At 35.9% G+C, this 27950-nt stretch overlaps 1 protein-coding gene across 2 annotated transcripts; it reads left to right on the top strand.

Annotated features, from left to right (window-relative positions):
- Positions 1-2128: 2128 nt before the first annotated feature.
- LOC113075305 (roquin-2-like) lies at positions 2129-27950 on the top strand. 2 transcript variants are annotated; one of them, XM_026247999.1, is made up of 19 exons: positions 2129-2393; positions 6872-7175; positions 7794-7911; positions 9816-10049; positions 11357-11532; positions 11717-11917; positions 14065-14197; positions 14278-14396; positions 14521-14633; positions 14761-14997; positions 16120-16286; positions 16361-16722; positions 19960-20076; positions 20430-20582; positions 22587-22800; positions 22882-22966; positions 24518-24695; positions 24773-24903; positions 26948-27950. In XM_026247999.1, the coding sequence occupies exons 2-19, from the start codon at positions 6945-6947 to the stop codon at positions 27066-27068; spliced, it is 3090 nt and encodes a 1029-aa protein (XP_026103784.1). In that variant the 5' UTR covers positions 2129-2393; positions 6872-6944; the 3' UTR covers positions 27069-27950. The 2 variants fall into 2 exon arrangements, with proteins under 2 accessions (XP_026103784.1, XP_026103785.1); XM_026248000.1 differs by lacking the exon at positions 2129-2393 and adding an exon at positions 4069-4608.

Genomic DNA, 27950 nt, shown 5'->3' with positions numbered 1-27950 from the left:
TCAGGCAAAGTGTGAAAGACAAAATAAACTACTGTCACTGAAATCTGAAAGAAAAACTTGAACTATTTAGCAGTAAATATTGACATGAGTGCAACATGACTGCAGTGTCTGTTTATGGCCAATGGTGTCTCCAGCGTCCTTATCAATAATGTCTCTCACTTTACTTCGTTTTACTATAATACATAATGAAAAGTGAGTGAATGAGGGTGAACGTGTTAACCCTGGTGACAGTCTGGAAAGGCAAACCTTGTGATTTTAAATGCAAGGGAACGTTAATGTATTTTTGTCTACTTTTTTCCTCCCAAAAATACCTTTATGATATCCTGAACTAAAATAGTTATGCAAAATACATGTTAAGCTGCACTAGGCCGCACTCACATAAAATACCATATTATATCAGTCAGGATTAATCAAATAATTTTGCAAATAAATCATTTTATGACATATATTATAGCATTATGTTACAATATATTACATTATACCATCACACATCTCCCCAGTACTGTGCAGTATTTTATATAAACTGTTAAAGCCATGCCAAGTCTATTTAAGCACACAGTTATGTTCAATACACCTGCTACTTTATCTAATTGCTCCATGTAAGAGATCTCAACTCATCAGTGAAGCGCAGAAACAAAAGTCTGAGCTTAATTTCACACACATGAGGAACTTTAGCGTTATTTTAAAGACTTCACTCCTTAAAAAGAAAGAGTCCCTGCATAGACTGAGCCTTATGGCTGCCAAAACAGCCTTTTGCCTCAAAGGATTCTTTCAATGGCAAAAGTCTATACAGCAGATTCCCACGAGGGATGGTCTTTGTAAAACCCGGGAAATCTAAGCTTTGTGGGGCATTTCAAGATGTTCAAGTTTAGTAATCGATCCGGTACTCATTACACTTCCTCTTTCAGCAAGGTGCGTGAACAAACAGATCCACATGATCCCCTGTCGTTCAAATCAAACATCTCTGTCTCTTTAAAACACATGCAGCCTACGCCTCGAAAAGCGGCTTGTTCCGGCTTCGCCCCTTTACATCTTTATCCTTGCCCCCTACATGAAAATAGTACCCTGCATAATAATCAACAACAACATTCTCTGTGATATTCATTCTGTTGAAAAAATAAAGCACAGTTTCCGGATTTAACCGAGTCATCTGGAGTCTAAACAAGCGCATCCACAGCTCAGTTCGGGATGCGAGCATCTGCAGCGGAGTGATATCGAGTCTGACTCTCGCTGCTGGACGGATCTTTGATGTTTCGAATCCTACTATGACGAAGGCCTGGCTGATGAATATTAATTAGGGAATAAGACGGTTGCTTGGTAACTTTGGAGAGCAGCGCTGGGTATTGTTAGGAATGGATAGTGATCATAATTCTGAAACACTGCGGATTTGAAGGTTCATCGATTATTATTTTATTATATTTGATGAGGAAAATGAAAAAATGCAATTGTTGGTTGCATCTGCCACCCTAAGTAAGCTGTTACTTATAATAACAGAAATTAAAAAAAAGATAAATGACAAATCAAAAAAAAAAAAGTTATTTTTGCAAAAGTCTCGTTTTTTTTTTTTTTTTTTTGCATAAATGCTTTTGGTTCTTAAATAGGCCTATGTTTTAAAATAATTATTAAATAAACAAACAAACCCACAGCATTAATTAAATAATTAAACAACAACCACACCTTGTCATTCGAATAAACAACTACACCAATTTTAGTCTCATTACCTCAAGTATAATTACAAATTACAATCTTCAGTAACATTTAATGATTCAATTCTATCCCTACCCAACTTATTGTCTAATAAAAATACTGTAAAAAAAAAGTACTTTTCACTATGCATGTAGCCTATTGACACTGTATATGTAGACTGCTTTTAAAGTACTAATATTTACATATAAGTTACTAATAGGTACAACTGAGGGGTAAATAAGGAGCAACGATGTATCTTTCAGCTTTTCAAACTTAGGATACCGTCCCAGTGACCGGTTTGTGCCTTTTACTAACAGGAGCCTATAAAAGGTGAAGGCTCAGCTCATGAATATTGATTAGTTAGCGCAGACGTCGGGTTGTTGTCATCCAATGGCAGAGGCTTGGCTTTTAATATCCAAGCAGAGGTCTTCGTCATAGTAGTTTTGGTATATTCGCTGACGGTCATGGGAGTGTACCTGCTCATGCTGAACATGTCGCGCTGTCAGGGGATGCGCTCCCACACCTCTGGAAATTACATATATGATTTTATGTGATGTCCGGACGAAATAAAAGAAAAAAGAAAAAAAAAATCGGGAAAACCAAGTTCGGTTCACCTGCGAATAACTGAATGCGATGAAGAATTTGGTCTTGATGGCGAAGTGCATCTAAACTATGGACGGTTATGATGATACTCTGTGTCGCCTGTGGTAAGTGCAAGTCGCGCGACTTTGACAGTATTGAGAAGTAGGCTATCATTGAGGATCGCTGCTGGTGTGGCGCGCGCTGCTCGGAGATGTGCGCGAAATCATCATGCAACACCATCCTTATAATAAAAATATTTTCTCAAACTTTTCCCTTGAAAACAAATAGCTCGCGAATGGACAGTAATGCATGAGCAACAGCATGTCGCTTACAAGTTTGTTGCAGAGCTATTTATTTGCGCGAGAATTATCTCCAATGCCTTTAGCGTTTGGGGTATCCATGCTGCTGTGCATTCATTAAATATTACATCAAATATTATTTACTGACTTTATTTCAATGTCTATTACAACGCATGGCCAAGAATAATTGATCGTATATATATGATCAATGATCAGTCAATTAAATGATCCACGCTGTAAGAAGATGAAGTTTATCTGCACTAGAATAAGTTTATAGGTGCGCAGCTGTCAGTAAAGTTGCACAACACCATCAAGCACAATTCGCGCTCAAACAGACTTCCGTGTCTCAAGAACAATTGATTCTTGCACGTTTCATTCATTCGATCCACCCAAAGCACAAGACAGTGTTCATTGTCCACAGATACTAATCACAATGCTCTAATTTCTTCACGTTTGAAAGAGACATTATACGAAAACACAATATTTCCAGACAAAAGCCAATACATTTAAATAGTTTCAGTTTCATTATAGGACTGGAAAGTGCTAATGCACTATTGTTACTTTGATGGAGGTTACTACTTTGAGGGAGTTTCTACTTTATTTCCATTCTGACAGATTTTTTTTTTTCTCCTGAAACGTATTAGTTGAACGTTTTTCTGTTACTACTTGTTTCAGAACGTTTAGAGAAAACACGTATTTTTTTTTTATAAGTTCTTGCTGATATTCAGACCACAGCCTGCCTGCAGGTGATTTCTACAGTGAAAACAGTGGTTGAGAAGTCAACAGGAGTTTAGAAATTGACCCATCACTTTGGTGAGCAATTTTTTAAAAAACTCTATATACAGTTTTGGCATTGCAAATTAAATGTAAGGAGTGCAGATTTCCGTTTGCTGGCTATTTGAATGTGTGTCTGTTGGTGGGGCAAAATAGTGAATGTGTGTAGACGTAAGAAGAAGATGTAATGACAAGGACAGGATGTTCCAACTTTGGGGTCACAGTGACCTAAAGATATACTCAAGTGCACATTTGCACCCATTACCCCTCAGCATTCCTAGGGTTCAGGTTCTTGGCCTGTCATATTTTGGAGTAGCCTAAGTGCTTTCAATGAAACACAAGGGACCATCCATCAAGACTAGTACATCATGGCGCCAGGTGCAAACTGTGTTGTTAGTGATTATTTTTTATGTTTTTTTTTTCCTGAGCTAAGTTGTTGTCTGTTTAATATTTTGATGTTGTTTGAGATGTAAGAGGATTGAAACAACTCTAAATATGTATGCCTTAGTATAGTACTCATGTGACTTCAGAGAAATATTTAGATGACAAGTTCAGCAGTGTGTAGTCTTACTTCCCCTGAGCTTTTATCTCTGTTATGCTTCACTGTATTTTTTTTTCATACTGTAAAAAAATAAAAAAAATAATAATAATGTTAATAGTTGCAAACATTTTCCAGTTTCTATTTTCTGCAGTGGTCTAGTCACATGGTCATAAGACAGTGAAGTGATTTCCTGTTTATGAGCTTGAAGTGATCTTTTGTGTGGGAATATTTTTTTGTTTGCATCACGTTCCACACATGACGTGCTCAGTTCCAACAAAACCTGTAATATTTAAAAACCCAGCTATTATAACGTCACTGCTGCGTCATTTAATAACCAACCTGTCAAACGGTACTTGATATGGATTTTGTGAAGCAACTTATAAAAGCTCCATGTTTGTATTAATACATCAGTAATTACATCAGTATTAACATCTATAACTCACACACGCCCTCACTGTACTGTAGAGCGTATCGTCGATGTTCACTCGCGTGATTCGCGTGGAGTGGGCGTGTAAATAACCGAATTCCCTCGAGCATCTTGATGATCCTCGTGACCGTGAATCACTGAATCACGCCCCGAAACCCACCACCGCAACTGCCTTCAAACCCCACGAACACGTTTTTTGAACCACGCGACATTAAAATCAGCAGCAGCGTGGGAATATGACTCGCGCGAGCGGAATCGAGCGACGCTGTGGATGTTTCACGCGCGCGCTCACTTACATGGTGCGTAGTAGCTGCATACATGATTCATGCATGTGTAATAACTTACTGTCTACTTCGGGTGTTACTTAATGCATCATGTTGCATTTAATATGCTGAATTGTTTAGAATAGTATTTAAATGCTGTTTATATTCCACATTGCTCTTTGTTTTAAGTTTGCGCATAAATGCAGTCTTACGTTTAAAATAAACTTACACATTTAGTTTGAATATTGTATATGGTGTTTTTATTTTACTTAACAGTTAAGATGTACCGACATTAATTTGCATGCCTTTACAATAAATTTGGTTTGTGTTTTTGTTGTACTTAAGGGATTGATTAATAAAACATACTGAAAGAAAGTAGTGCCCACATGGCCAAAGGCATGAGTTCTTGCCTGACAAATTCATGGGCCCTTGCATAACTTTGCATGACATAGTAGTTCTGTCAGGGTATGAAGTTCCTGAAGAGCAAACATCAGTCGAGGGGTTCGGACAGCAGGTGCTAGAGCAGCTGAAGCTCTGTGTGGTGTCCAAGTGGGAATGAATGATTTCTTTTGCTGCTGTAATTTTACACCTTTGGGCAAGAGCCATCCATGAGGTGCTGGTGAAGCTAAAGTCCATTTCCAGCTGTCCTTTTAACACATTTCTCTCCTTGACTGTCTTTCTGGGGTTTGTGGAGTGTGGGGTTTCAGTCCACGCTGTGTTGATGGCTGTTTCACTCTTATCTGCTCCATCTTCTGTCCTACAGGAAGTCCCCGAAGAGCACAAATTCAGAAACAAGTAAAGGGACGTAGAGAAAGATTGAGGGAGGGGTGGAGTGAATGGAGATGTGAGGAACATGAATGAGTCTGAGTGCAAGAGTTTATTCCTAGAGCTGAGAGGTGACGGTGACAAGAAATGACATCAGAGGGAGAGAAAATGAGAGAGAAAGAATATTTTTAAAGAAAATATGAGTGCTGTGGTGTCTGAATAGTGCTGGGTGGTTGCTAAGGGATTCTTGGTTGTTGCTAGGTTGTTCTTGCTTACTGGCACAAGTAAAAAAAAAAAAGTGTGCTACATGCAAAAACAAACAGCACCATTTATGTAGTCAGATTCATGAAGAAATGACTCTCCTCAGTCAAATTAATTGGTTATTTAAATGAATCAAGTAACTGGCACAAGTAAAAACAACAAAAATGTTATACACAAAAACCAACTGCATGGTCTATGTAGTCCCGTTCACAAAGAAATGTAGTCAAATGAACTTGTTCTTTTAATAAATGAAGTAATTGGAACAAGTAAAATAAAACACATTATACACAAAAACAAAGAGCGCTACCTACAGTATGTAGTACAATTCATGAAGAAAAGTCCCTTGTAAGTCAAATGAATTGGTTATTTGAATGAATCCAGGAAATTGCAAAAGTTATGCAAAAAAAGCACAAAATCTTTTAATAAATTAAGTAACTGGAACAGGTAAAAAATGAATACCGGTAGTTTATTTTCATGAATCAAGCAACTAGCATAAAAAAAAACCTTTACAAACAAAAGAAAACAGTGCCACCTATGTAGTCAGATTCACTTAAAAGTCAAATGAATTGATTATTTTAATGAATTGAGTAAATGGCACAAGTAAAAACAAACAAACAATAAAACGTTACACAGAAAAGCGAACAGTGCCACCTATGTAATCTGATTCACAAACAAATGCCTCTTATCATTTAAATGAATTGGATGTTTTAATGAATAATGCAACTAGCACAAATTAAAAAAAAGATGAACTTTTTTTATTTTTTATGATTTGAGCAACTGGCACAATCTAAAAAATATGTTACAAAACAAATACAAACAGCACCACCTTTGTAGTCTGATTCACGAACAAATGACTCTTATAAGTCAAACGAATCGGTTCTTTTAACAAATCGAGAAAATGACTCTGCCTAGCACATGATTCCACACATGAAGTTGTTGTTAAAACCTCGTTCTAATGTTGAAGAATTTAGAGATTTTTTAATAAACAACTGTGTGCCTAAAGTTAGCCATTTGCATAAAAACCCCGCCCAAAGCTCCGCACAACCTTTCGCCAATCTTAGCAAATGTATGAAACTCTAAAGAAGAGCTCTTGCCTGAGAACACACAGCAAGATTCTTGAGCAAGGCCAAGTACATGTGCTCAAACCAGTTCAACCACAATAACCCTTTTAATGCAAATGAAGCATGTTTTTTGCATGAAAATCTTTGTACGTAGATTGCACACATAAAATTGTGTATATGCATGATTAGTGCATGTCTTCTTCTCTCCTCAGGTGTGTTTAAGGCGCCGGGGCGAGGCGTCATGCGATCTACCTGAGCGTGATTGTTCCACCTGGAGGTCACAGGATGCCGGTGCAGGCAGCTCAATGGACTGAGTTTCTATCCTGCCCCATCTGCTACAATGAGTTTGACGCCTGCAGCCACAAGCCCATCAGCCTGGGCTGCTCGCACACCGTCTGCAAGACCTGCCTGCACAAACTGCACCGCAAGGCCTGTCCTTTTGACCAGACGGCCATTAGCACTGACATTGATGTGCTGCCTGTCAACTGTGCCCTCCTGCAGCTGGTGGGGGCGCCGGTGAGTGGGGCATGCTGATATGATTGATACTTTTGATCTGAGTTTTTTTCTCAGAATTATATTTACATATTACATATTTACATAGTTTTTTTTCTCAGAATTCTGCTTATATCTTGTGTATCATACAATTATGAGTTTATATCTTTATAATTCTAATTCTATATCCCCCCAGAAAATGTATCTTACATTTCACAATTCAAGTTTGGGCTTTTGTTGTAGAATTCTGAGTTTATATCTTACAAATCAGATTTTATGCAATATCTCACAATTCAATTTGTTTTTGTTTAGCATTTATTTAGTTTATTTTTCACAATTCTGTTTAAATCTGACAATTGTACACTTTTTTTTTGCCACTAAATAAAGTTTATACAGTCAAAAACTGACAAAAAAACAGAATTGAGAATATAAAAAAGAAGTGAGATATAAACTTAGAATTGCATTAAAAAAGTCCAAACTGTGAGACAGCCTTTATCATAAAAATATTTTCACTCTGCTTCACTCCAAACAGAAACTGTAAGTTTCACCAGTAATCGTTAAGCTGTTTAACATTGACGTCACAATGTCATAAATAGCACTCTTCTGCTGGTTTCATATCTGCCAATGGTTGTTTTTCTGCAGGTTCCGGAGAGAGAGATTGTGAGTGTGGGCAGTGTTGAAGACACAAGACATTATGAAGTGTGCAGGATCTGTGTGGAGGAGCTGGCGCTGTATCTCAAACCAGTCAGTGGAGGAAAAGGTGAGTGTGTAAAGAAAGTCCTACAGGTACATCAACAACAATGACTGAGTGCTGCATTAGAGGTTGGGCTCGCGGCTGAATGAGCTCACGTTTGAATAGCGCAGCATTTCCTGTTGTTCAGCGGGGAAGTGTGCTTTATCTGTCTGTGGTTGCAGATGTTTGCGTCAGTGGGGAAAAAAACAAACAAAAGAAAACAACCATAGAAACTCAAAGGCCACTTCAGGAACGAGAAAAACGTGCATGTATTTTATATGCAATACATGCAATGAAATGGAGTGAAACATATTTTTTTTTACAATAAACATTCATGTTTAGTAATGTTTAATAAAAGTAAAATGAAACCAAAAGGCACGTTATATCCTACCTGTTGCATTTTCAAACATCATTGCATTTCAGATACTGGTGGTACTTATTATTCATGGAATAATTTCCCGCTGTGTTAAACATGAGAACAGCTCTTTGTAGGCTAATAAAACACCAGGAGCAATAACGCTTCAGGCCACTCGTGGTCTCAGCTGCTGTGAGTGGAAAAGTCAGTTTCTGGGCTCAATTGAGTGTTTTATTGGAGTAACAATAAAAGTTACTCCTCACAGCGGACTAGAGGAATGCTAAAGCTCTTAAACTCATTGAGCTTTGAGATCATAATAGCTCCTCTGCCAAACCTCCACTATTAAGCTGTGGTATATCTGTAAGACTGAGACTTTTACCCTCAAGATATTTAGCAGCTCCTGGAAGTAGGATTAGTAGTGGATATAGTGTATTAGATGAACTTCTGGAAAAACTATCTGAGAGGCCATTTAAAGGCATTAAGGATAATTTGACTTCAGACCAACAATATAATAATCTATATAATAAATATAATAATATGGTTCAACTGTAAATACATATATAATACTCATTATAAATGATAAATGGAATAATCACATATCAAATCTGGCTGAGAAATGAATACTATACTTAAAAAAAAGATACAAAAAAAATAATAAACTGTGATTTTCTTTTTTTTTTTTTTTTTTTTTTTAGGGAGGTCTAGCATGAGTTTTTAGGTACAGAAATTGAATTAAGTAATCATATTGGACTGTATAAATTAAAGATTGCTGTTTATTATTAAAGTTACAAAAGCTTTTTAACCAAGAGCAGTGAGTAATTTATTTGTTGTTGCTGTTTGATTAATGTAAAAGACTGTCACTTTAAGACAATACTTCAGAGAGAGCTTATATTTGCGCGCGTTCTGATGCGCGGGTTTGCACGCTTCGGATGAGTAATGCACAACACCTATGTTATGTATTCTGTGTGAAAGACGTGTGCGCACTTTGATGTAATCAAGCACAGATGAGAAGCGCATGGTGGAGCACGTGAGAGACGCTCTGGATGAAAGCGCACTTTCACTCTCTGACAGCAGATGGAGCTAAACTGCAGAAAATGCAGCCGTTACCCTCGAAACTCCATAAATAAAGCAGCTGGCTACTTTCTAAAACATATTTAAATAAATTTAAAGTCATTCAGATTTTTGTATTCACTATGGTGTTCATTACAGCGGCAAATATATATATTTTCTCATATTACATTTAAATGAAATTATACTCTAAATAAGAAATTAAAACTCCCAGCCGGTGGCGGTAAGTGACTTATTGAGTCATTTATTTATTATATTTGTTCAAGCGACTGCTATTCGACAAAAAAGATATATCCCTTAACTATGTCATATGATATAAATATAAGACAGAAACTCATTCAGGGTATTTTTGTCCGAATAAATTACATTTTATGGGCATATAATATAATGCATTTTCATTATTATTGGATATTATTATTATACAGCACAAGTTATATGTATAACTATACCTATAATATATATATACAGTGTGTATAAATGTAAGTGTGTATTTTCCTCTCCCACACAGGTGTAGTGAGCCTCAGTCAGAGCACGCTCAGTAGACCCATGCAGAGGAAGCTGGTGACCCTGGTGAACTGCCAGCTGGTCGAGGAGGAGGGGCGTATGAGGGCGGTCCGGGCGTGCAGATCTCTGGGTGAGCGCACCATCACTGAACTGATCCTGCAGCACCAGAACTCCCAGCAGCTCTCTGCAAACCTATGGGCCGCTGTACGGGCCCGCGGCTGTCAGTTTCTAGGACCTGGTGAGTGTCTTTGCATTGCATTCCTTCATTTTATTAACATCATTAAAGATATATACCTGCTTTTTTTTTGTGTGCATATTTCAGGTTATTTACAACAATTCATGTCATGACCAGAAAAATTTTAATCTGATTACTATGAAGAAGAGTGGAAAGGATGTGACATAAAAGAGCAGGGTTCTGGAATTATATCTGTAACATATTATCAGAACCTTTTGACGAGTAGTTCTACTTCAGAAGGACAATTAGATGACTTTACTGCAAACATTTTGTGCTGAGCTGTAAATTTCTTCTTTTAAAAGCGTCAACTATGTTTTTCAAAGGCCAGAGCTGATAGTGAAATCTAGAGAGCAGAGTATAATGCAGATAACACATAATAAAAAATCTAATGACAGTGAATGAGATTTACACAACACAACAAGGGAAAAAAGAAATAGTTTATTATTCATTATCAAGTCTGTCGGTAGATTAGTAGATTTTAATTAGTATTTAATTATTTAATTAGTATATAGTAATTAGTATTAGTATATAATATATTAATACCATTCAGAAGTTTGAAGTTGAAAATATATATATATTTTAAAGAAATCAATACTTTTATTCAGCAAGGATGCATTCAATTGATTCAAAGTGAGAGCAAAGATATTTATGTAATATTTCTATTTTAAATAAATGTTGCTCTTTGGAACTTTCTCTACATCAAAGACAAGAATCATGTGACACTGAAAATTCAGCTTTGATCACAAGAATAAATTTAATGAAAAATATGTTACAAACAAAACAATTATTTTAAATTATAATAATATTTCTGTATTTTTTTAACAAACAAATCCAACCTTGGAGAGCATAAAGTTATTTCAAAAACATTAAAAACTATCAACCTCAATGTTTCAAATGGTTGTGTATAATTTTTTTTTAAATAGTTTTGTTCAGTATAATTTCAGATAGGTATTAAAATTGATTCTGTATATTGCATCTCTGTATTTACAAAATGGTTTCATTTATTTTCGTATTTCTTTTAATACAACCATTTTTAATATTTTGTTTAGACTAAATAGTCTAGCTGATAATGCTGTCCGTCACAAATTGTAAATAATCCGAAATATATATTCCTTTAATGCACGTGTTTGGCTGTCAATGATGATTACTCATAGGGCAGATTCTGACAGGAAAAACACAGATTTTCCCATCTGATCTGATTTTGAGTTTTCTAGTCTGAGAACATCCAGAGCATGAATCTGTTCGTCTGACCGAGCACACATTGCTCGAGCCCAGCACTACCTGTGTGTCTCTGTCCATATGTGTCCCAGCCATGCAGGAGGACGCTCTGAAGCTGGTGCTGCTGGCGCTGGAGGACGGCTCGGCTCTCTCGAGGAAGGTTCTGGTGCTGTTTGTGGTGCAGAAACTGGAAGTGCGCTTCCCTCAGGCGTCTAAGACCAGCATCGGTCATGTAGTTCAGCTGCTGTACCGCGCCTCCTGCTTTAAGGTCAGAGCCTTTGAGCCAAAACCGCTGATTACTTAACAGCCATTACTCTCAGTACTCCATCTGTGTCGACTAGGAAAAGAGTGATCTGATGTGTTAAGCCTGTCGTAATGTGATATCATGTGGATATAAAGTGCTTGGCAATGGGAAAATCGAATGAATTCTTTTCTCTTGCTCTCTTTTACAGGTGAGCAAACGTGATGAAGACTCCTCCCTCATGCAGCTCAAGGAGGAGTTTCGCACTTACGAAGCCCTGCGCCGTGAACACGACGCTCAGATCGTTCACATCGCGATGGAAGCGGGGCTGCGCATCTCACCGGAGCAGTGGTCGTCTCTGCTGTACGGGGATCTCATGCACAAATCTCACATGCAGTCAATCATAGACAAGGTACCGCGTGCATATTGCATACTGCATCTCAAAAATAAAATAATATAAAATAAATATAATTAAATAATTAAATAAATTAATGTGAATAAATAATTTAAATACCATGTTGAATAATGTTGAAACAGTTTTATGCTCAGTTTTTAAGTCTCTTATGCTCACCAAGGCTGCAATTATTTGATAAAAAAAACTGTAAAAACAGTAATATTGGGACATTTTTATTACAATTTAAAATAACTGATTTCTGTATTTGAAATTGTAAATGTATTCCTGTGATGGCAAAGTCATTTCAAATGATCCATTTTTGCTTAATATTTCTGTAGAAACCATGATACATTTAAAGGACAACGTTTATTTGAAATATACATCTTTTTTAATATTATAAATGTCTTAATGTCAGTTTTGATCAATTTAGTGCATTCTTGCTGGATAAAGGAATTAATTTATTGTACAAAAAACCTTTGAATGGTATTGTATCATGGTTTCCTTAAACATATGAAGCAGCACAATTGTTTCTTGAGCAGCAAATCATATTAACCTGTTAACTGTCACTCACGTTTTTGAAGATAGACTTGAATGTGCATGATACAAACCTAAATTTTTATAATTCATGACTGAAAACATTTTGTAACATGATTTTGATGTACCATTTACATGGTAATGCAATGTCTGATTTTAAAATGGGTTTTGAAGGATGAATTTAGAGATTTTATGTTTTCAAGTGATATATAACTTCTGATGATTTCTAAAATGTGATAGAGAAAAAGGCAACGAGGAAGTCTTTTTTTTAAACAAAGGTAAAAGCTCCTTTTGTAATGTAGATTTCTGATGGTGCACTCTTGTCATAAATTCATCTATTACTTTTCCTACATAATTTTTAACAAAAGACATTGGTAAAATATATATTTGGGAGTCTTAGACCTTTCCAACGATATATAGTTTGTCAAGATTAGATTAGATTTGATTGTAATATAGTATAGTCAACGTAGGCGTCCCGTATTCGGGACGGGGTGACATTTAACAGGTTAAATCTTAAAATGATTTCTGAAGGATCATGTGAAACTGAAGACTGTAGTAATTATGATTTGATCACAGGAATAAATTACATTTTAAAATATAATAACATAGAAAACAGTCATTTTAAAAGTTTACTGTATTTTTTACATATAAATGCAGCCTTGGTGAGCATACAGGTGCTGGTTATATAATTACAATATCATCAAAAAGTTTAAAGAAATTGAATTTCATCAGAGAACATAACTTTAGACCACTCAGCAGCAGTCCAGTCCTTTTTGTCTTTAGCCGAGGCGAGACGCTTCTGACGCTGTCTGTTGTTCAAGAGTGGCTTGACACAAGGAATGCGAAGCTGAAACCCATGTCTTGCATACGTCTGTGTGTAGTGGTTCTTGAAGCACTGACTCCAGCTGCAGTCCACTCTTTGTGAATCTCCCCCACATTTTTGAATGGGTTTTGTTTCACAATCCTCTCCAGGGGGCAGTTATCCCTATTGCTTTACACTTTTTCTACCACATCTTCTCCTTCCCTTCACCTCTCTATTAATGTGCTTGGACACAGAGCTCTGTGAACAGCCAGCCTCTTTTGCAATGACCTTTTGTGTCTTGCCCTCCTCAAGCGAGGTGTTAATACTCATCTATTGGACAACTGTCAAGTCAGCAGTCTTACCCATGATTGTGTAGCCTACAGAACTAGACTGAGAGACCATTTAAAGGCTTTGCAGGAGTTGTAGCTGATTAGAGTGTGGCACCAGGTGTCTTCAATATTGAACCTTTTCACAATATTCTAATTTTCTGAGATACTGAATTTGGGATGTTTCATAGTTGTCAGTTATAATCATCAAAATTAAAAGAAATAAACATTTGAAATATATCAGTCTGTGTGTAATGAATGAATATAATATACAAGTTTAACTTTTTGAATGGAATTAGTGAAATAAATAAACTTTTTGATGATATTCTAATTATATGACCAGCGCCTGTATAAGACTGCTTTCCAATCAAAGATCATAATTATTCCAAACTTTTGACCAGTAGTGTAAAATATAGTAAAGCAAACATTTAGAGATTTTTGTTGAATGTCTTTGGAATATTTTGTCTATTCTGATTGCATTTGTCCTTCCCATTTTGCCACAGCTTCAATCCCCAGAATCCTTTGCAAAGAGCGTGCAGGAGCTCACCATAATCCTGCAGAGAACAGGAGACCCAGCCAACCTCAACAGCCTCAGAGCTCCTCTCGAGCGGCTGGCCGGCATCGACCACAACCCTGGTGTGGACGCACACTCACACTTCTACACAGGTGCAGACACAATCAGATTACATAGCAATAACCCGTGTGTGTGTTTGTAGATGCGGCCGCTCCGTCCTGGACAGAGCTGGAGAGCGTGTTATTGGCTGTGAAGGTTGTTGTCCACGGTCTGGTGGAATTCATCCAAAACTTCAGCAAAAAGAGCAATGAAAGCCCTCAGGTACAGCATGAACTCTGTTCTCCTGAATGCATTCATTCCACCTCACTTTAAGTACAGCTGGTCATTTTAATCAGGAACGTCAATCAATGAATGTTGTTTAAAGTGTTCTGCTCCTCGTTCTCAGGCTCAGCCCAACAGCAAGTACAAGACGAGTATGTGCAGGGACTTACGGCAGCAGGGCGGCTGTCCGAGAGGGGCCAGCTGCACCTTTGCCCACACGCAAGAGGAGCTGGAGAAGTGAGAACACACTCTCTTTCCCTTTCACACGCATACACACAATCTTGATGACCATATCCAGCCTGCCATCACCCCATTTCCTCCCCTCCTCTCTCACATTCCCTCCGCATCTTTCTGTCTCTTTCAGGTACAGAATGAGGAATAGGAAAGCCAGTGGGGCGGTGAGACCCTTCCCGTCAGTTCCAGTGATTCTGCCTAAAACCGGCACCAAAGGAGCAGTCCCAGGGTCAGAGGGGAAGAACCACGAGAAAGACGCCCCAGAGGACGTGTCTCTCACTCAGCTCATCCCTAGAGGAGGAGAGCACCAGGAGGACAAAACGCTCCCCAGTAGTGCGAACGGACTGCCTGCTGCCAGCCTAGAACAGTAAGTGTGCTCATACTTTTACATTCAAATAAAGTCCTGCCTTGAATATTCAACTTTGGTGCATAACTCCTGCAGCGATTGTGCTACCCCTAATTGGGCTTACAGTTGTCAGGGATGAAAATTTGACACTTTTCAGCAAAATATCAGATAACGATTCCATTTCAATTGCAAAATAGGGCATTTGAATGCAAACTTTTCAATGCCAAGATATTTAGCCAACCAAATATATTACTATTGTAGTTTTAATGTTGTTCTGTAAAATTATTATGGTTATTATTATAAAGCCATTATTGTATTTTATAGGAAAATATTATATTATTGATTTACTCTAGTAATGTATTCCTTTCTTTTTTTGTTTCATTTAATAATAATGATTAATTATTAACATATGAATAAAATATGTTTATTATTATTATTAATAATAATAATAATAATAATAATAATAATAATTGTTATAATATATTTCTTTCTTTTATTTTTCATTCAGTAATTGTTGCTCTGTAAAATTATTATTATTATAAATACTCATTTTATTTTATTGTACAACAGTATTTTACTCTAGTTATGTATTTCATTGATATTTAATTAAATAATAATAATGATGATGATGGTTATTACAAATAATAAAATAATTGTTATTATATAACAATATAATTCTCCATTTTATTTTATTTAGTTTTGTAAGTGAAAAATGGTTTGTAAGCCAGACAAACAACAGTGTGAATGTGGCCTAAAACAATAAGAAAAAGGGTCTAGGGCGAATTTTTCTTAATAATATGTATATTATTTGAGGAGGGAGTACTTTTCTCCTTAGAAAATAGAAAATTCATTAATTATCATTAAACTTCAACAAAAGTGAATTAGCCTTGAAGCTGAGTGATGGATGCAGAAGACTAATATGTAGGTCAGCAGTAAAAACAACATTGCTCATGTAAGATTAAGTCCATAAAGAAAGTGATTATATCATTGTTTATTAGTGTTTTTTTCTTTATTAATTATTATTATTATTATTATTATTATTATAATAAATTAGAAATATGAATATGCAATGTCTTTGTAAGAATCTCTTTGCCCACTTTTGATTCTTATGGAAATTTGTATTATTTCTTCTTTATCTTTGAGAAATCCCATCAGTCAGAGCCAGTCATCTGTGATAGCTTCGGGGGGGTGTACAGAGGACGACTGTGGTCTCCTCAAACACGGGCCTGTCCTCACGAGAGCTCCTCCTAAGATGTACTACTCTCAGGACCAGAGACCATATGACCTGTCATCCTACCACCAACCTGCCAGTGAGTGACATCCTGAATCGCTCTCCTGTCACATCTAATCTTCCATTACACTCACTCGGGTCTGTTTTCCACAGTTTCTCCTCACAAGTCATGCAACGCTCGCTTCCATCGTTCCAGCAACGTCCCTGAGTCCATGTTACCCCCGTCATTGGGCCCTCTGTACCCTTTTCCTCCTGCAGACAGATTAGGCCCCGTCCCGTACGGCCCACCCTCGACCTACGCCTCTGTGTCCCATGCACACAGCATGTACACCCCAGTCTACGACAGCCGGCGCGTGTGGAGGCCGCCGCTGTATCCCAGGGATGGTGGGAGGAGTAACTCTCTCCCTCCAGAGGTTTTCCATTCCACCGTCTACCAGCCGCCCCTCCGAGAGCGCTTCAACTCCCTGGACAGCCCCTACTGCAGCACCGTGGAGCAGAGAGCGCCAATGCACAGGGCAGGTTTCCCAGCTCATGTCTTATAGGTTCATTCAGTCTCAGTTGGAAATTCTCTTCCAGTGTTAATTTTGACACAAAATTTTAATTTAGTTTTAGTCTTAGTCTTTTGACTATAATTCTTTTTAGTTTTAGTCAAGTTTTAGTCATCTGATTTGTTTTAATTTTAGTCTTATTTTAGTCGACTAAAATTGCTTGGTATTTTAGTCGACTAAAATAAGACTAAAATCAATAACAGACTTACTAGACAATTTTTTACAGCTGGTATAGGAAACAAACTTAACCAAAATATATAAAACACAAATTCAACTTTATTTCAACACAACTGTGTCTTTATTTCGATTCAAAAGCTTTTATGCAGCAACAAACACTGTCATGATAATGTAAACAATAACTAGCTGCCAATTGACCATCAATAAAAGAAAAATAAAGTTAGGTCCAGGACCTTAAAGCTTACAGCTGAGCTGAACAATAAGTGCATACATTTAAAGTAAATATTTAATAAGTTGGGTGGATAAAAAAAGTAACAAGATTTTATAAGGTATTCATTTGTAATTTGTCATTCATTAGTATGTATAATGATAGGATGTGAACATTCACGTTTCACATGACTAATATAGAAATATTTGTGATATTGTCAACAAGTAGAACATTATAAAATATACTAAACATTAGTATTAATCAAATGTATGTATCATAATAATACGTATTAGCATCTAACTTGAAGAAGGGGCTATTTTACAGTACTTTTCAGTTTGTAATATTTAATGCTACAACATTTAAGCACTGCAGTTTTCAAGTTTTGCTTAGCTCAATAAACAAAAAAACATCGTTGTGAAATTACATTTGAGAAAATGTCCGGGTGGCTCGTCTGTAAATGTCTTTTCAAATTGGTTGTGTTCTTGCCACGAATGAGCGCTCCGCGTGCTTTACACTTTGTTTTGTTTTGTTCGTTGTCAAACGTGAAGTGAGCTGTGGACATTTTGTCGCTCTTTTAGACATCACCTCTTCGAATGCCGTCTTCCCGGGAGCTCATTTAAAAACTGAAAACCTTCGCTTCACGTCTCAATAAGTCAGGCTCGTATTGGTTCTCTTCTCTCATGCAGTCTGTTCTGTTTTGCCGGTTCTTTTGTTCATTCCTCGCATCTCTCCCGTCTGCTGATTTGATTTTCGCCACAGTCTATTTTCGTCTCGTCCTTTATTCGTTGACGATAATGTCAATCAATTTAGTCATAGTTTTAGTCTCCATCAGTGCCTTCTTTTTTAGTTTTCGTTTCGTTTTCGTCCGCAAAAATATATTCGTGACGAAAATAATGACGAAAATATTTAGTCAACGAAATTAACACTGTTCTCTTCCATGTTAATTTGAGTTATAACTACTTGCAACTATTGCAGCAAAAACTGTTTTATTCACTTGGTTTCTGTTGTGTTAAGTTGGACAATTGGTCTAAAATCACTTCACATAGCTGAAATATCAGTAAAGCATTAGCAATTAGTTTGTATTATAGATTATTTTTTATTATTATTAGTATTTGTTGATATTGTAGTCAATCTCAACAGTGTTATTTGAGTATTATTTATGTACACTTATAGTATTTTATTTTTATTTTAGTTCACATTTTTATTATGTTTTTATTGTGCTTTAATTTTAAGTGTAATTTCAGCACTTAATCTAAAAGGGAACTAAACTAAAAGGCAGGAGGTCAAAACACAAGGAACTAGACAGCACAGAACTAAATAAAAAAAGAAAAACCCTAATATCAAAAAGTATAAAAATAACTGCAAAGGAAACTATTTTTGTTGATTTTTTTAATATAACCTTTTTTTCAGTTCTAGTTTTTGTAATTTTTATTTTTGTAATTTATTTTATTTAGTTGCCAAGGCAGTTTCATTTCTAATTATAATAATAATAATAGGTAACACTTTATAATAACTGCATGCTAATAATCATTAGTTAAGCATTAGGAAACAGTTAATTCATCATTTATAAAGCATTAATAGACATTTATAAGCAGTTTAAAAATACAGATATAAATGCTTTATACCTGATTTAAAAGCATATCTATAATGTATTTAATAATTGTTTTTCATACTTTATTAATTATCAATTTATCATTTTAAATTAAGTATAGCATTATTTACACACCAGTTATTAAGGAGTTGTCAGTGGTTCATAAAATCACTTAGAAATTGTAAGTAAATGATTAATAAACTATGTAAATGTGCATTCATACATCTTTTTATTCAGACATATAGTAATAGTTACTTATAGTGTTAATAAATGGTTTATTAACAAGTATTTCTACTGTAATTCAGGGTTAATTCAGGTAGTTATAAAACATATGTAGTTGTTAGTTAACTATTTTTGTGAGCTCATCTAAAGTGAGGACTATTTATGCCTTGTAAAGCTTTTACAAATGAGATTTAAAGGCTGTTAATATTTCTATGTTCTGTATTACTGTGTTGTGTTTGTTTCCATTTTTTGTTTAGAAGATAACTGAGCCTTTAAATATCCTTTATAAATGCTTTACAAGGCATAACTAGTCCTCACTTTAGATGAGCTCACATAAATAGTTAACTGACCACTACTAAATGCTTTATAACTACCTGAATTTACTACATTTCTTGTGATCTTATGAATCACTGGCAACTCCTAAATAACTGGTTTGTGAATAATGCTATACTTCATTGAGAAATGATAAATTGATCATGGATAAAGTATGAAAATATAATTATTAAACACATTATAGATATGCTTTTAAATCAATAATAAATCATTTATATCTGTATTTATGAACTGCTTATTACTGTCTATTAATGCTTTATAAATTATGAATTATCTGTTTACTAATGCTTAATTAATGATTAATAGTGTGCAGTTATTATAAAGTGTTACCATAATAATAATATAATAATGTAATCATTTAATTTTTTTCATATATTTTCATTTTTTTCATACATATACTGTATATTATTTTATTTGAGCTGTACTTAAAAATACAATTTTAAATTTCAAAGGAAATCTTTGTCAAATCTTAAAATAAATATAAATATAAATATTCTTACTGTACACTAATACTGTGATGCCTACATTCATGTATTTAAACATTTAAAATGACTTAATTAAATTTTTTCACACTGTTGCTCAGAAATTTCACATTCACTTTTAAATATAAACTAGGTGACTAAGTCATCATGAGAATGGAGAAGTTAAAAGCTATTTTCCATCTGTTGTATAGGATGCGTACAACGAGGAACTCTGTCGCCACAAACAGGAACAGTGGGTACATCACCACAGCAACATGAACAGGCCCTCCCAATCCTCGCCGGTCTTCACTGTGGATGTGTGTCCAGAGGTACGGCCCACCAATATGATGTTCTTAGAGGTCTTGGGATTTGTTTTATCTTCGATTATTAACTTTGGCACCGAAGCTGCTGTCGCCCTTCTGAGGTGTGTTAAGCTATTTTAAGTGGGTCTGTTGCTCAGCAACTGAAAATCCAAAGCAAGAAGCAGTTCTGTCCTGAAAATTGTGTGTGTGCGCACAAGCGCTTTGAAACGCATGAACTCTCAGAGAAAGATTTGGCACCATGGAGGCTGAGTCACTTTACATTGTTTCTTTCCACCCCCATTTATTTGAATCTGGCAGCCTGTTGCACACGGGTGGGTGTGAGATAGAATGTTGTCATCTCACTCTTTCTCCTCCTTTAGCATCCTGAGGGTGTAGGTGGTGGGCGTATGACTTGTAAGTGTCATGGTGGAGAAGAGAGTCTAGCCCACTACTCGCCCTGGTCCTGCAGCACCATCAGCCCATTTGAGTCAGAGCCCCACCATTTGTCAACCCATTCCTGCTCCAAACAGCTAGTAAGCGGTCGCTTCACAATGCAATTGCACTCATTTACTTTCATACTGGCTTACTCAATAACACATTTCTATTGATTCCTTTGAAGGCCATCAAAATGAATATGAATAAATATGGTGGAAGTGGAGTCACTTCAGATCACATTAACACATCAAAACTTTTAAATGTGCTTATTCTTTAACATATTCCTGTTGATTTCCTCAAACTGAATCAACAGTGAATGCATAAGGGTAGAAATAGAGTCACTTCAGATCAAATTTACACTGAAATAGTTTTAAATGAGGTCATTCTTTATGAGATTCCTATTATTTCTCTTAAACTGAATCAATAAAGAACATGTAGAATGTACAAGTGGAGTCACTTTAGATCAAATTTACACTGAAATACTTTTAAATGTGCTTATTATTTAACAGATTCCTGTTGATTTCCTCAAACTGAATCAACAGTGAATGCATAAGGGTAGAAATAGAGTCACTTCAGATCAAATTTACACTGAAATAAATTTAAATGAGGTCATTCTTTATGAGATTCCTATTATTTCTCTTAAATTGAATCAATAAAGAACATGTAGAATGTACAAGTGGAGTCACTTTAGATCAAAATTACACTGAAATACATTTAAATGTGATTATTCTTTAACAGTTTCCTTTTGATTCTGAATTAACTGAACTGAATTAAAGATAAACATGTAGAGGGTACAAACTGAAGTCATTTAAGCTTCACACTGATTTTCTTTTAAATTTGCATACGATATAACCAACCTGTCCTCCAACCAATACGCTTGTATAGGTCGTTTGTGCAAATCCCTGAAATACGACCCATCAGAGCGTATACTACAATTGTGCCCCTATCTGCAAAAGGTCGTTTTCATATTAATGTTTTGTACTCTTTTATTTGCCCTCTGGTTTGCGTTTCGTGTAGCTCAGTTAGTAGTTTATTGCGTTATACCTTGATATGTAATCACACTATCATGAGTTAGATCCCAGGGAACAGACGTGCACGAAAATGTATATGCTCAATAAATCATAATTTAGCATGATTTCTGTGAGGGTTAGGTGTAGGGGTGGGGTTAGGTGTGGTCATTCGAACTAATAAGCCACCTAGTAAAATATGTAGGAAATACTGTGAGATCGGTGTAAAACGCCCACACATTGTATTTAAATAAACGTGCGTTTTGATTGGTAATGACGTTATACGTCAATTCATGACGACAGATGCTACGCGATACTGTCATTATTTTTACACCTGCTAGAGGGCGCTTAACTTCAAAAAGTAAATATAGGTCATAATAAATGCTTGCACAAACGACCTATATGGTCGTTTTTTGTTGGAGGACAGGCTCGATATAACATTGCTATTAATTGAATAAAAAATTAACGTGTAGAGAGTACAAGTGGAGTCACTTCAGATAGACTCCACAATGATGCAAACTTAATCATCTTAATCAGTAACATATTCCCATTATTTCTATCAAACTGAATCAAGATAAATGTGTAGCATAAGTGGAGTCACTTTGGATATATTAAAATCTTAATTTGTTACCATATATATGTAACACATTATTGTTAATTCTCTCAAACTGAATTAAAAGTTAATGTGTAGCATGTACAAGTGAAGTTGCTTTGTACACACTGCTTTATGGCTAGATTTAATTTATAACACTTACCTATTTATTAATGAAAAAAATGAATGTACAGATGGTACAAATGGAGTCACTTCAGGACACATTCACACTGATTCTCTCTTACACTGGTTGCTCAGTAACATATTCAAAATGATTCCCTCAAACTTAATTAAAATACCACAAATGTGCACACCACATTTAACAGTTTGAGCTACAGGTGCAAGTTGCCCTGTAACACTATAATAATTCTTTCAAACAATCAAAATGAATGTGTAGCATGTAGAACTGGAGTCACTTCACCGTAATGTGGTGACCAGTTTATCTCACAAAGCAGTGCTTCTTAAGTGTGAATGTGTTACGATTCCTAATTATCTGTCCTCAGGACGAGGAGAGTGGCGGCAAACAGTGGCTGCACATGTTCGAGCCCTACAGGCGATTGAAAGACGAAGATCCCATCATTCCTTTTGGAGAGGGGCCCATCATCTCTAAATGGGGAGCCATCTCTCGGGCGTCCCGCACTGGTTTTCACACCACTGACCCGGTCCAAGCTACTGCATCGCAGGGGTGCGCCGGCACCACATCAATCAACTTCAGAGGTTAGAATTCATATTGCTTTCTATGCTTTTGACTGAACTTCTTTGGCTTTGAGAGTGATTCATCTTCCATTCTCTTAACAGACTATCGCTGTCATATTGGTCACAGTGACCTCAGATGGGGCCCACGTGGATCTGATTCTTCTAGTCACTCCAGCTTTCTAGAAAGGTACCAGTTCAAACTGAGACATCTTGTGTAGAAACTTTATTTCTAAATGAAAATGCTTAGTGTTAAACAACAACAACAACAAAAATCCCATAGACTTACTTTGAAACAGACATCTGTGCCATACTGTATATAGAGACTGAAATATATAGAGACTTGGGGGTTGTTCCCGTTGACTTGAGCCAGTAAACAACCACCTAGTAACCACTCTAAACACCTTAGCAAACATATAGAAGTCATGCATGTACAAATTATGATTAATGTCACTTGTATATTAATTTTACTGGATTGTCAGGAGCATTGTAGCAGTAGTCTTCACAGTGTTTTCCTGTCTTCGCCCCCACCCCATCCCGCACAGTCGTCTGGATGTCCTCTGTACCCTTCTAAAAATAGAGCAGCAGCCGGAACATAACTCCTCTCGTTTGTGTTTGCAAAGCTCTTACACACTGCAAAGAGGGCTTACATTTCATAGTCTCCTCAACACCCACAAGTCCATATCTGCCTGCTAATTCATCTACAAATATCATGAGCAAATGTGTATGATTAGTTATATATAATGTCTTGGAATTCATTTCGTGATCTTAAATTATTGTACAATATTCTACACCATCGTTGTGTATTTTGTTCTGAAATCTAAATAGTAATTTTAATCATTGTTTCTCGCACCAGTGATCACTTTTTCACTTATTTAAATGACCTCTGTTGTCGATATCAGGGCAAAACTAACATGCTTTTGAGTTTTTAATAAGGATAATATATTTTCATATACAATATTATTTAATATATACATTTATTTATAAAGATTCATTATTCGTTTTTTGGAAGATGTTTCTTTTACTTTTACTAAGGCTGCATTTATTTGATCAAAAATACAGTAAAAACAGCGATGTTTTGAAATATTACTAGAGTTTAAAATAACTATTTTTCTATATTAATATATTGCAAAATGTCTTTTATTACTGTGGTACTAAAATAGCTGAATTTTCAGCATCATTACTCCTATCTTCAGTGTCACATGATCCTTCAGACATCATAATAATATGCTGATTTGCTGCTCAGTGTGTGTGTGTGTGTATTTTTGTGTAAAAAATGATAAATTTGTATATATATATATATATATATATATATATATATATATATATAATTATTAAAAAAATAAAACATACATACCTTTTTCTTACATTTATTTATAAAGATGATTTTGGCAACACTTTAAAATAAACTCTTATTCACTATTAGTTACAACATTTCCCTCAATAAATTCCTAATTTACTGCTTATTATTAGTCACCATGATTCTTAGCCATTTCATTTATAGCTTACAGATGAACCTACAAAAATCTCCTATCTTTCCCTGTTGTGTGCTCTAATAATAAAACATTGTTTTTGGTGTCAATGATGATTACTCATAGGGCAGATTCTGAGTGGGAGAACACCTCTCACCTGATCTCAATACTGAGTTTCTAGTCTGAGGACACCAAACAACAGAACCGATTGATTTGTGTTCCTAGCTTTGGCTTGATTTCAGAGCTCAGTGTGTTTCTGTGTGTTTCAGCGATCAGCTGGGAATGTCAGGGCTGCATGTAAGGCACGATTCCTTATGCAGGGGGTCAAAGCAGGGCACAGATTTGCTGGGTAAGGATGGGACGGAGAGTGATCCTGACAGAGACATCGAGCTGGAGCTGTCCGCTCTGCACATGGAGGACACAGAGACACAGGACTGCGACTCTGAGGTAACTTTTAGTCTTGAAAGCCTTGATTTGCATTGGGTTGTTTAGTGTCTAATTGCTTACGTGTATGTAATCTGAAGGACTCTATGGAAACGCAAAGCCGGTCCAAGAACAGCCACCTCTCTACAGTCTTCGGTAATCCAGTGGCAAGTTCTCATTTGGAAAACAACCTGCCTGACAGAATGGACACCCACCTTATGAAGAAGATAAGGCAAGCAGAACTTTGTTGATACTGCAAACAAATCTGATTTGGTGTTCGAAGCCCTATTTTTGGGGCTGACTGTTCGCTTGTCATTTTGCTAGTGATGGAATTTGATCAGTTTGTTTGAAGTCAATATCCAGTGAATCTACAGTACATTGGTTGCTGTAGTAATTATGTAAGCATCAGCACAATGTCAAGTTACTCAAACAACAACTGTGTGGAAAGAGAGGAAAACTTTGCCAATTTTGATCACAATATATAGCTGCAATGCCGAATATAAATAACATACTGTGTCCAGAATTGCTGACTGATTGTGGACTTATTCACTACAGAGCATAATAAAAAAATAGGGTTATTATAGTTTAGAAGTTTTAATTTTTTTTCGATATTTTCAGTTTATGGTTTTGTATTGTGTGTGATGTGGTGTGAACCGACCTACAGAACACTGTATTTGCTTTAGTTTTGCAACAGACTTCATGTTGCAACCCAGCACAAAAAAATAGTACAAACGTTTCATTATATAAAAATAGCAAAAAAAGTCTAAAATGTCTAATTACTTCAAATCATGAAACTTACTGTAAACAATTAACATCAATTTATTAAAAGAAAAAAAAAATGTTTATGGCCCTATGAAATATTTACCTTATATTCATTTTTACCAAATTCTGTCTTTTAGCATGTCTAATTATTTGAAACCATAAAACAAGTTTAATTTATTCTTACAATAGCCTTATGATTTCTTGTCTTGTGTATTTAAATTTTCAATGCATAAAACATTCATTTAATTTATGTACAACATTCATTGACACAGAGAAATGTGTAAACTTCAGATTTAAATAGTCATTTTGGTGCTTAATATTTACAAATACCAGTAGATGTTGGAGTGTGCTCAGCTCTGTGCACGCATCAGGACAGAACTCTACTGTGAGCAATACAGAGAGCGAGAACATGTAGCGTAGAGGCCGAAAGGACATAAAAACGTGTAAATAACATAAATAACATAAGGCTAATAAAGTTTGTTTAATAAAAGAAAAAGGTATAGACCTGGGCCCGTATTCACAAAACATTTTGTCAACGTGCTTACTGTATGCACATAGTGATTGTCTGATAGTCTCTGTCAGAGATTTATTCACAGGAATATTGAAGAGTGCAATATTATGGTGCCATATTCAAATAAATGTTTAAAAATAACACTGCTAATTGCCACATTCAAATAAAGATTTATAAAGATTTAGATGTATATGTATAATTATGTGTTCAGCTAACTGTCAGCATGTGTGCCTCTCATAGTTTGTGAATATGAATATAAACAGCCTTTTAATTAACAGAGTACAATAACGTAAACGAGAGTACGAAAACGTAAAAGAAAACCAAACGGGACACAAGCACAGCTGTTTCTTCTTGCCCAGTGGGTTAATGAAACCAAGGATATAATCAAAGGAAAATTTGGTGTTGGGATAACATATAAACCAAAGGTGATACCTTTTTAAAAGCTCATTATTGTCAAATGGTTTTAAAATGTTTATATTCTGAGGCAGATTGACGACAACAGCCATTTTAGGATAGTTTGTCCTCTTCATTACAGAGCTAAAACACTCCGTGAAATACTCTTAGAGCAAAAATTTAGGAGTCCTAAATTTAGGATTGACACGCCCATTATTTTTAAGATTTACTCCTAAATTATGAGTTATGAGCTACTTTTAGCCTTAAGATTCTTTATGAATACGGGCCCTGTTCTATAGGAAAGGTAACTTTAAATGACTTCTGTTAAATTTAAAATTAAATAAAATTTCAGGGGAAACACTGGCACAGACTTAACAATATGCAAAATAATTAACATAACATGGAACCAACTGTAGATATTGTATTGATATTAGCCACATTATTGTATGACAGACGAATGTGAACCAACTTACCACGCACAACCGGTGACATCCACAACTACAAATATTGGAAGAATTTTCTCTCCCATTTTAAAAGTTGATAAGCTTGTTTATGTATTATTAAGAGATGTAATTTATTATTTCTTTTATGGTGATTTATGGTATAACAGAAATCCCCTCTCCCCTGGAGACCTCAGTATGGGACAGATGTCAATGAGGACATGCTTGCCCAGGCATGGAGACCCTCCGCGACCCAGTCCAGGACCTGAGATGCTGCTAAACGGTAACTGAGGCGGGCTGAAAACACCAGTTCTCCTCATGTTCTAATTCCATGGGACCTTGCCAAGAATCCACCATCCTCCTTAGGTAGAAGGTAGAGTTGCCCTTATAGGAGTCAATCGAGGCAGCGAGACGCAGCCGAAAGCCTTCTGTATTCATGTGTTCTCTTCATAAGAGCTAGCTATGCCCTGTAATTGTAATCACTCATCATCTGTTCAGAGTCTGTTTGTTTTTGTTAATCACTGCTTGTGGATGAATGTTCACGTTGAGTCACAACTCCACCTCAGGTAACTTTCGATGTCAGCCAATCAAAACTCTCTCCAAGCCAGGAAACCAATTACCCAAGTCCTGTAACGCTGTACAGAAGAGGCGGTTCTTGCTAGCTTTTAGCACACTGAGGAAACCACACTCTAAAGTATGATCATTATATATCAGACTCTTCCAATATATATATTAATATATATTAAGAATAACCAAGGTGCTTGGAATCTATAGTACATGCATTATTATTAATATTATTACAGTGTTAGCCACTGAAATGTTATGTGCATTTATTATTTTTTGGGCATCATTGTTTGAAAAAGCCATTCATTGATCATTGTTTAAATGTATGTGTGTGGATTATGGTATAATGTCTGGTATCTCTAAGAGACATTTCACACGAAATCAATATTTTGTAGAAATATTCAAAAGAAACATTTCACTCAAAAATGTTAAGTTCTGTCATTCTGTCATCAGACAGAGACCAGAAAAGGGTTGAGTCTGGTCAAGACAGAGACCAGAAAAGGGTTGAGTCTGAGTCTAGACAGAGACCAGAAGAGGGTTGAGTCTGAGTCAACACAGAGACCAGAAAAGGGTTGAGTCTGAGTCAAGACAGAGACCAGAAGAGGGTTG

Source organism: Carassius auratus, unplaced genomic scaffold (genome assembly GCF_003368295.1).
Source record: "Carassius auratus strain Wakin unplaced genomic scaffold, ASM336829v1 scaf_tig00016692, whole genome shotgun sequence".
Taxonomy (NCBI): domain Eukaryota; kingdom Metazoa; phylum Chordata; class Actinopteri; order Cypriniformes; family Cyprinidae; genus Carassius; species Carassius auratus.
The sequence above is the reverse complement of the archived record's forward strand: the minus strand, read 5'-3'. Positions and strand labels throughout refer to the sequence as shown.

Bases quoted from the DNA above. Each gene is read 5' to 3' on its own strand.
- LOC113075305 (XM_026247999.1), top strand. From the start codon at position 6,945: ATGCCGGTGCAGGCAGCTCAATGGACTGAGTTTCTATCCTGCCCCATC. The intron at 7,912-9,815 runs GTGAGTGTGTAA...TCTCCCACACAG, and splicing joins ACCAGTCAGTGGAGGAAAAG to GTGTAGTGAGCCTCAGTCAG. The intron at 11,918-14,064 runs GTACCGCGTGCA...ATTTTGCCACAG, and splicing joins TGCAGTCAATCATAGACAAG to CTTCAATCCCCAGAATCCTT.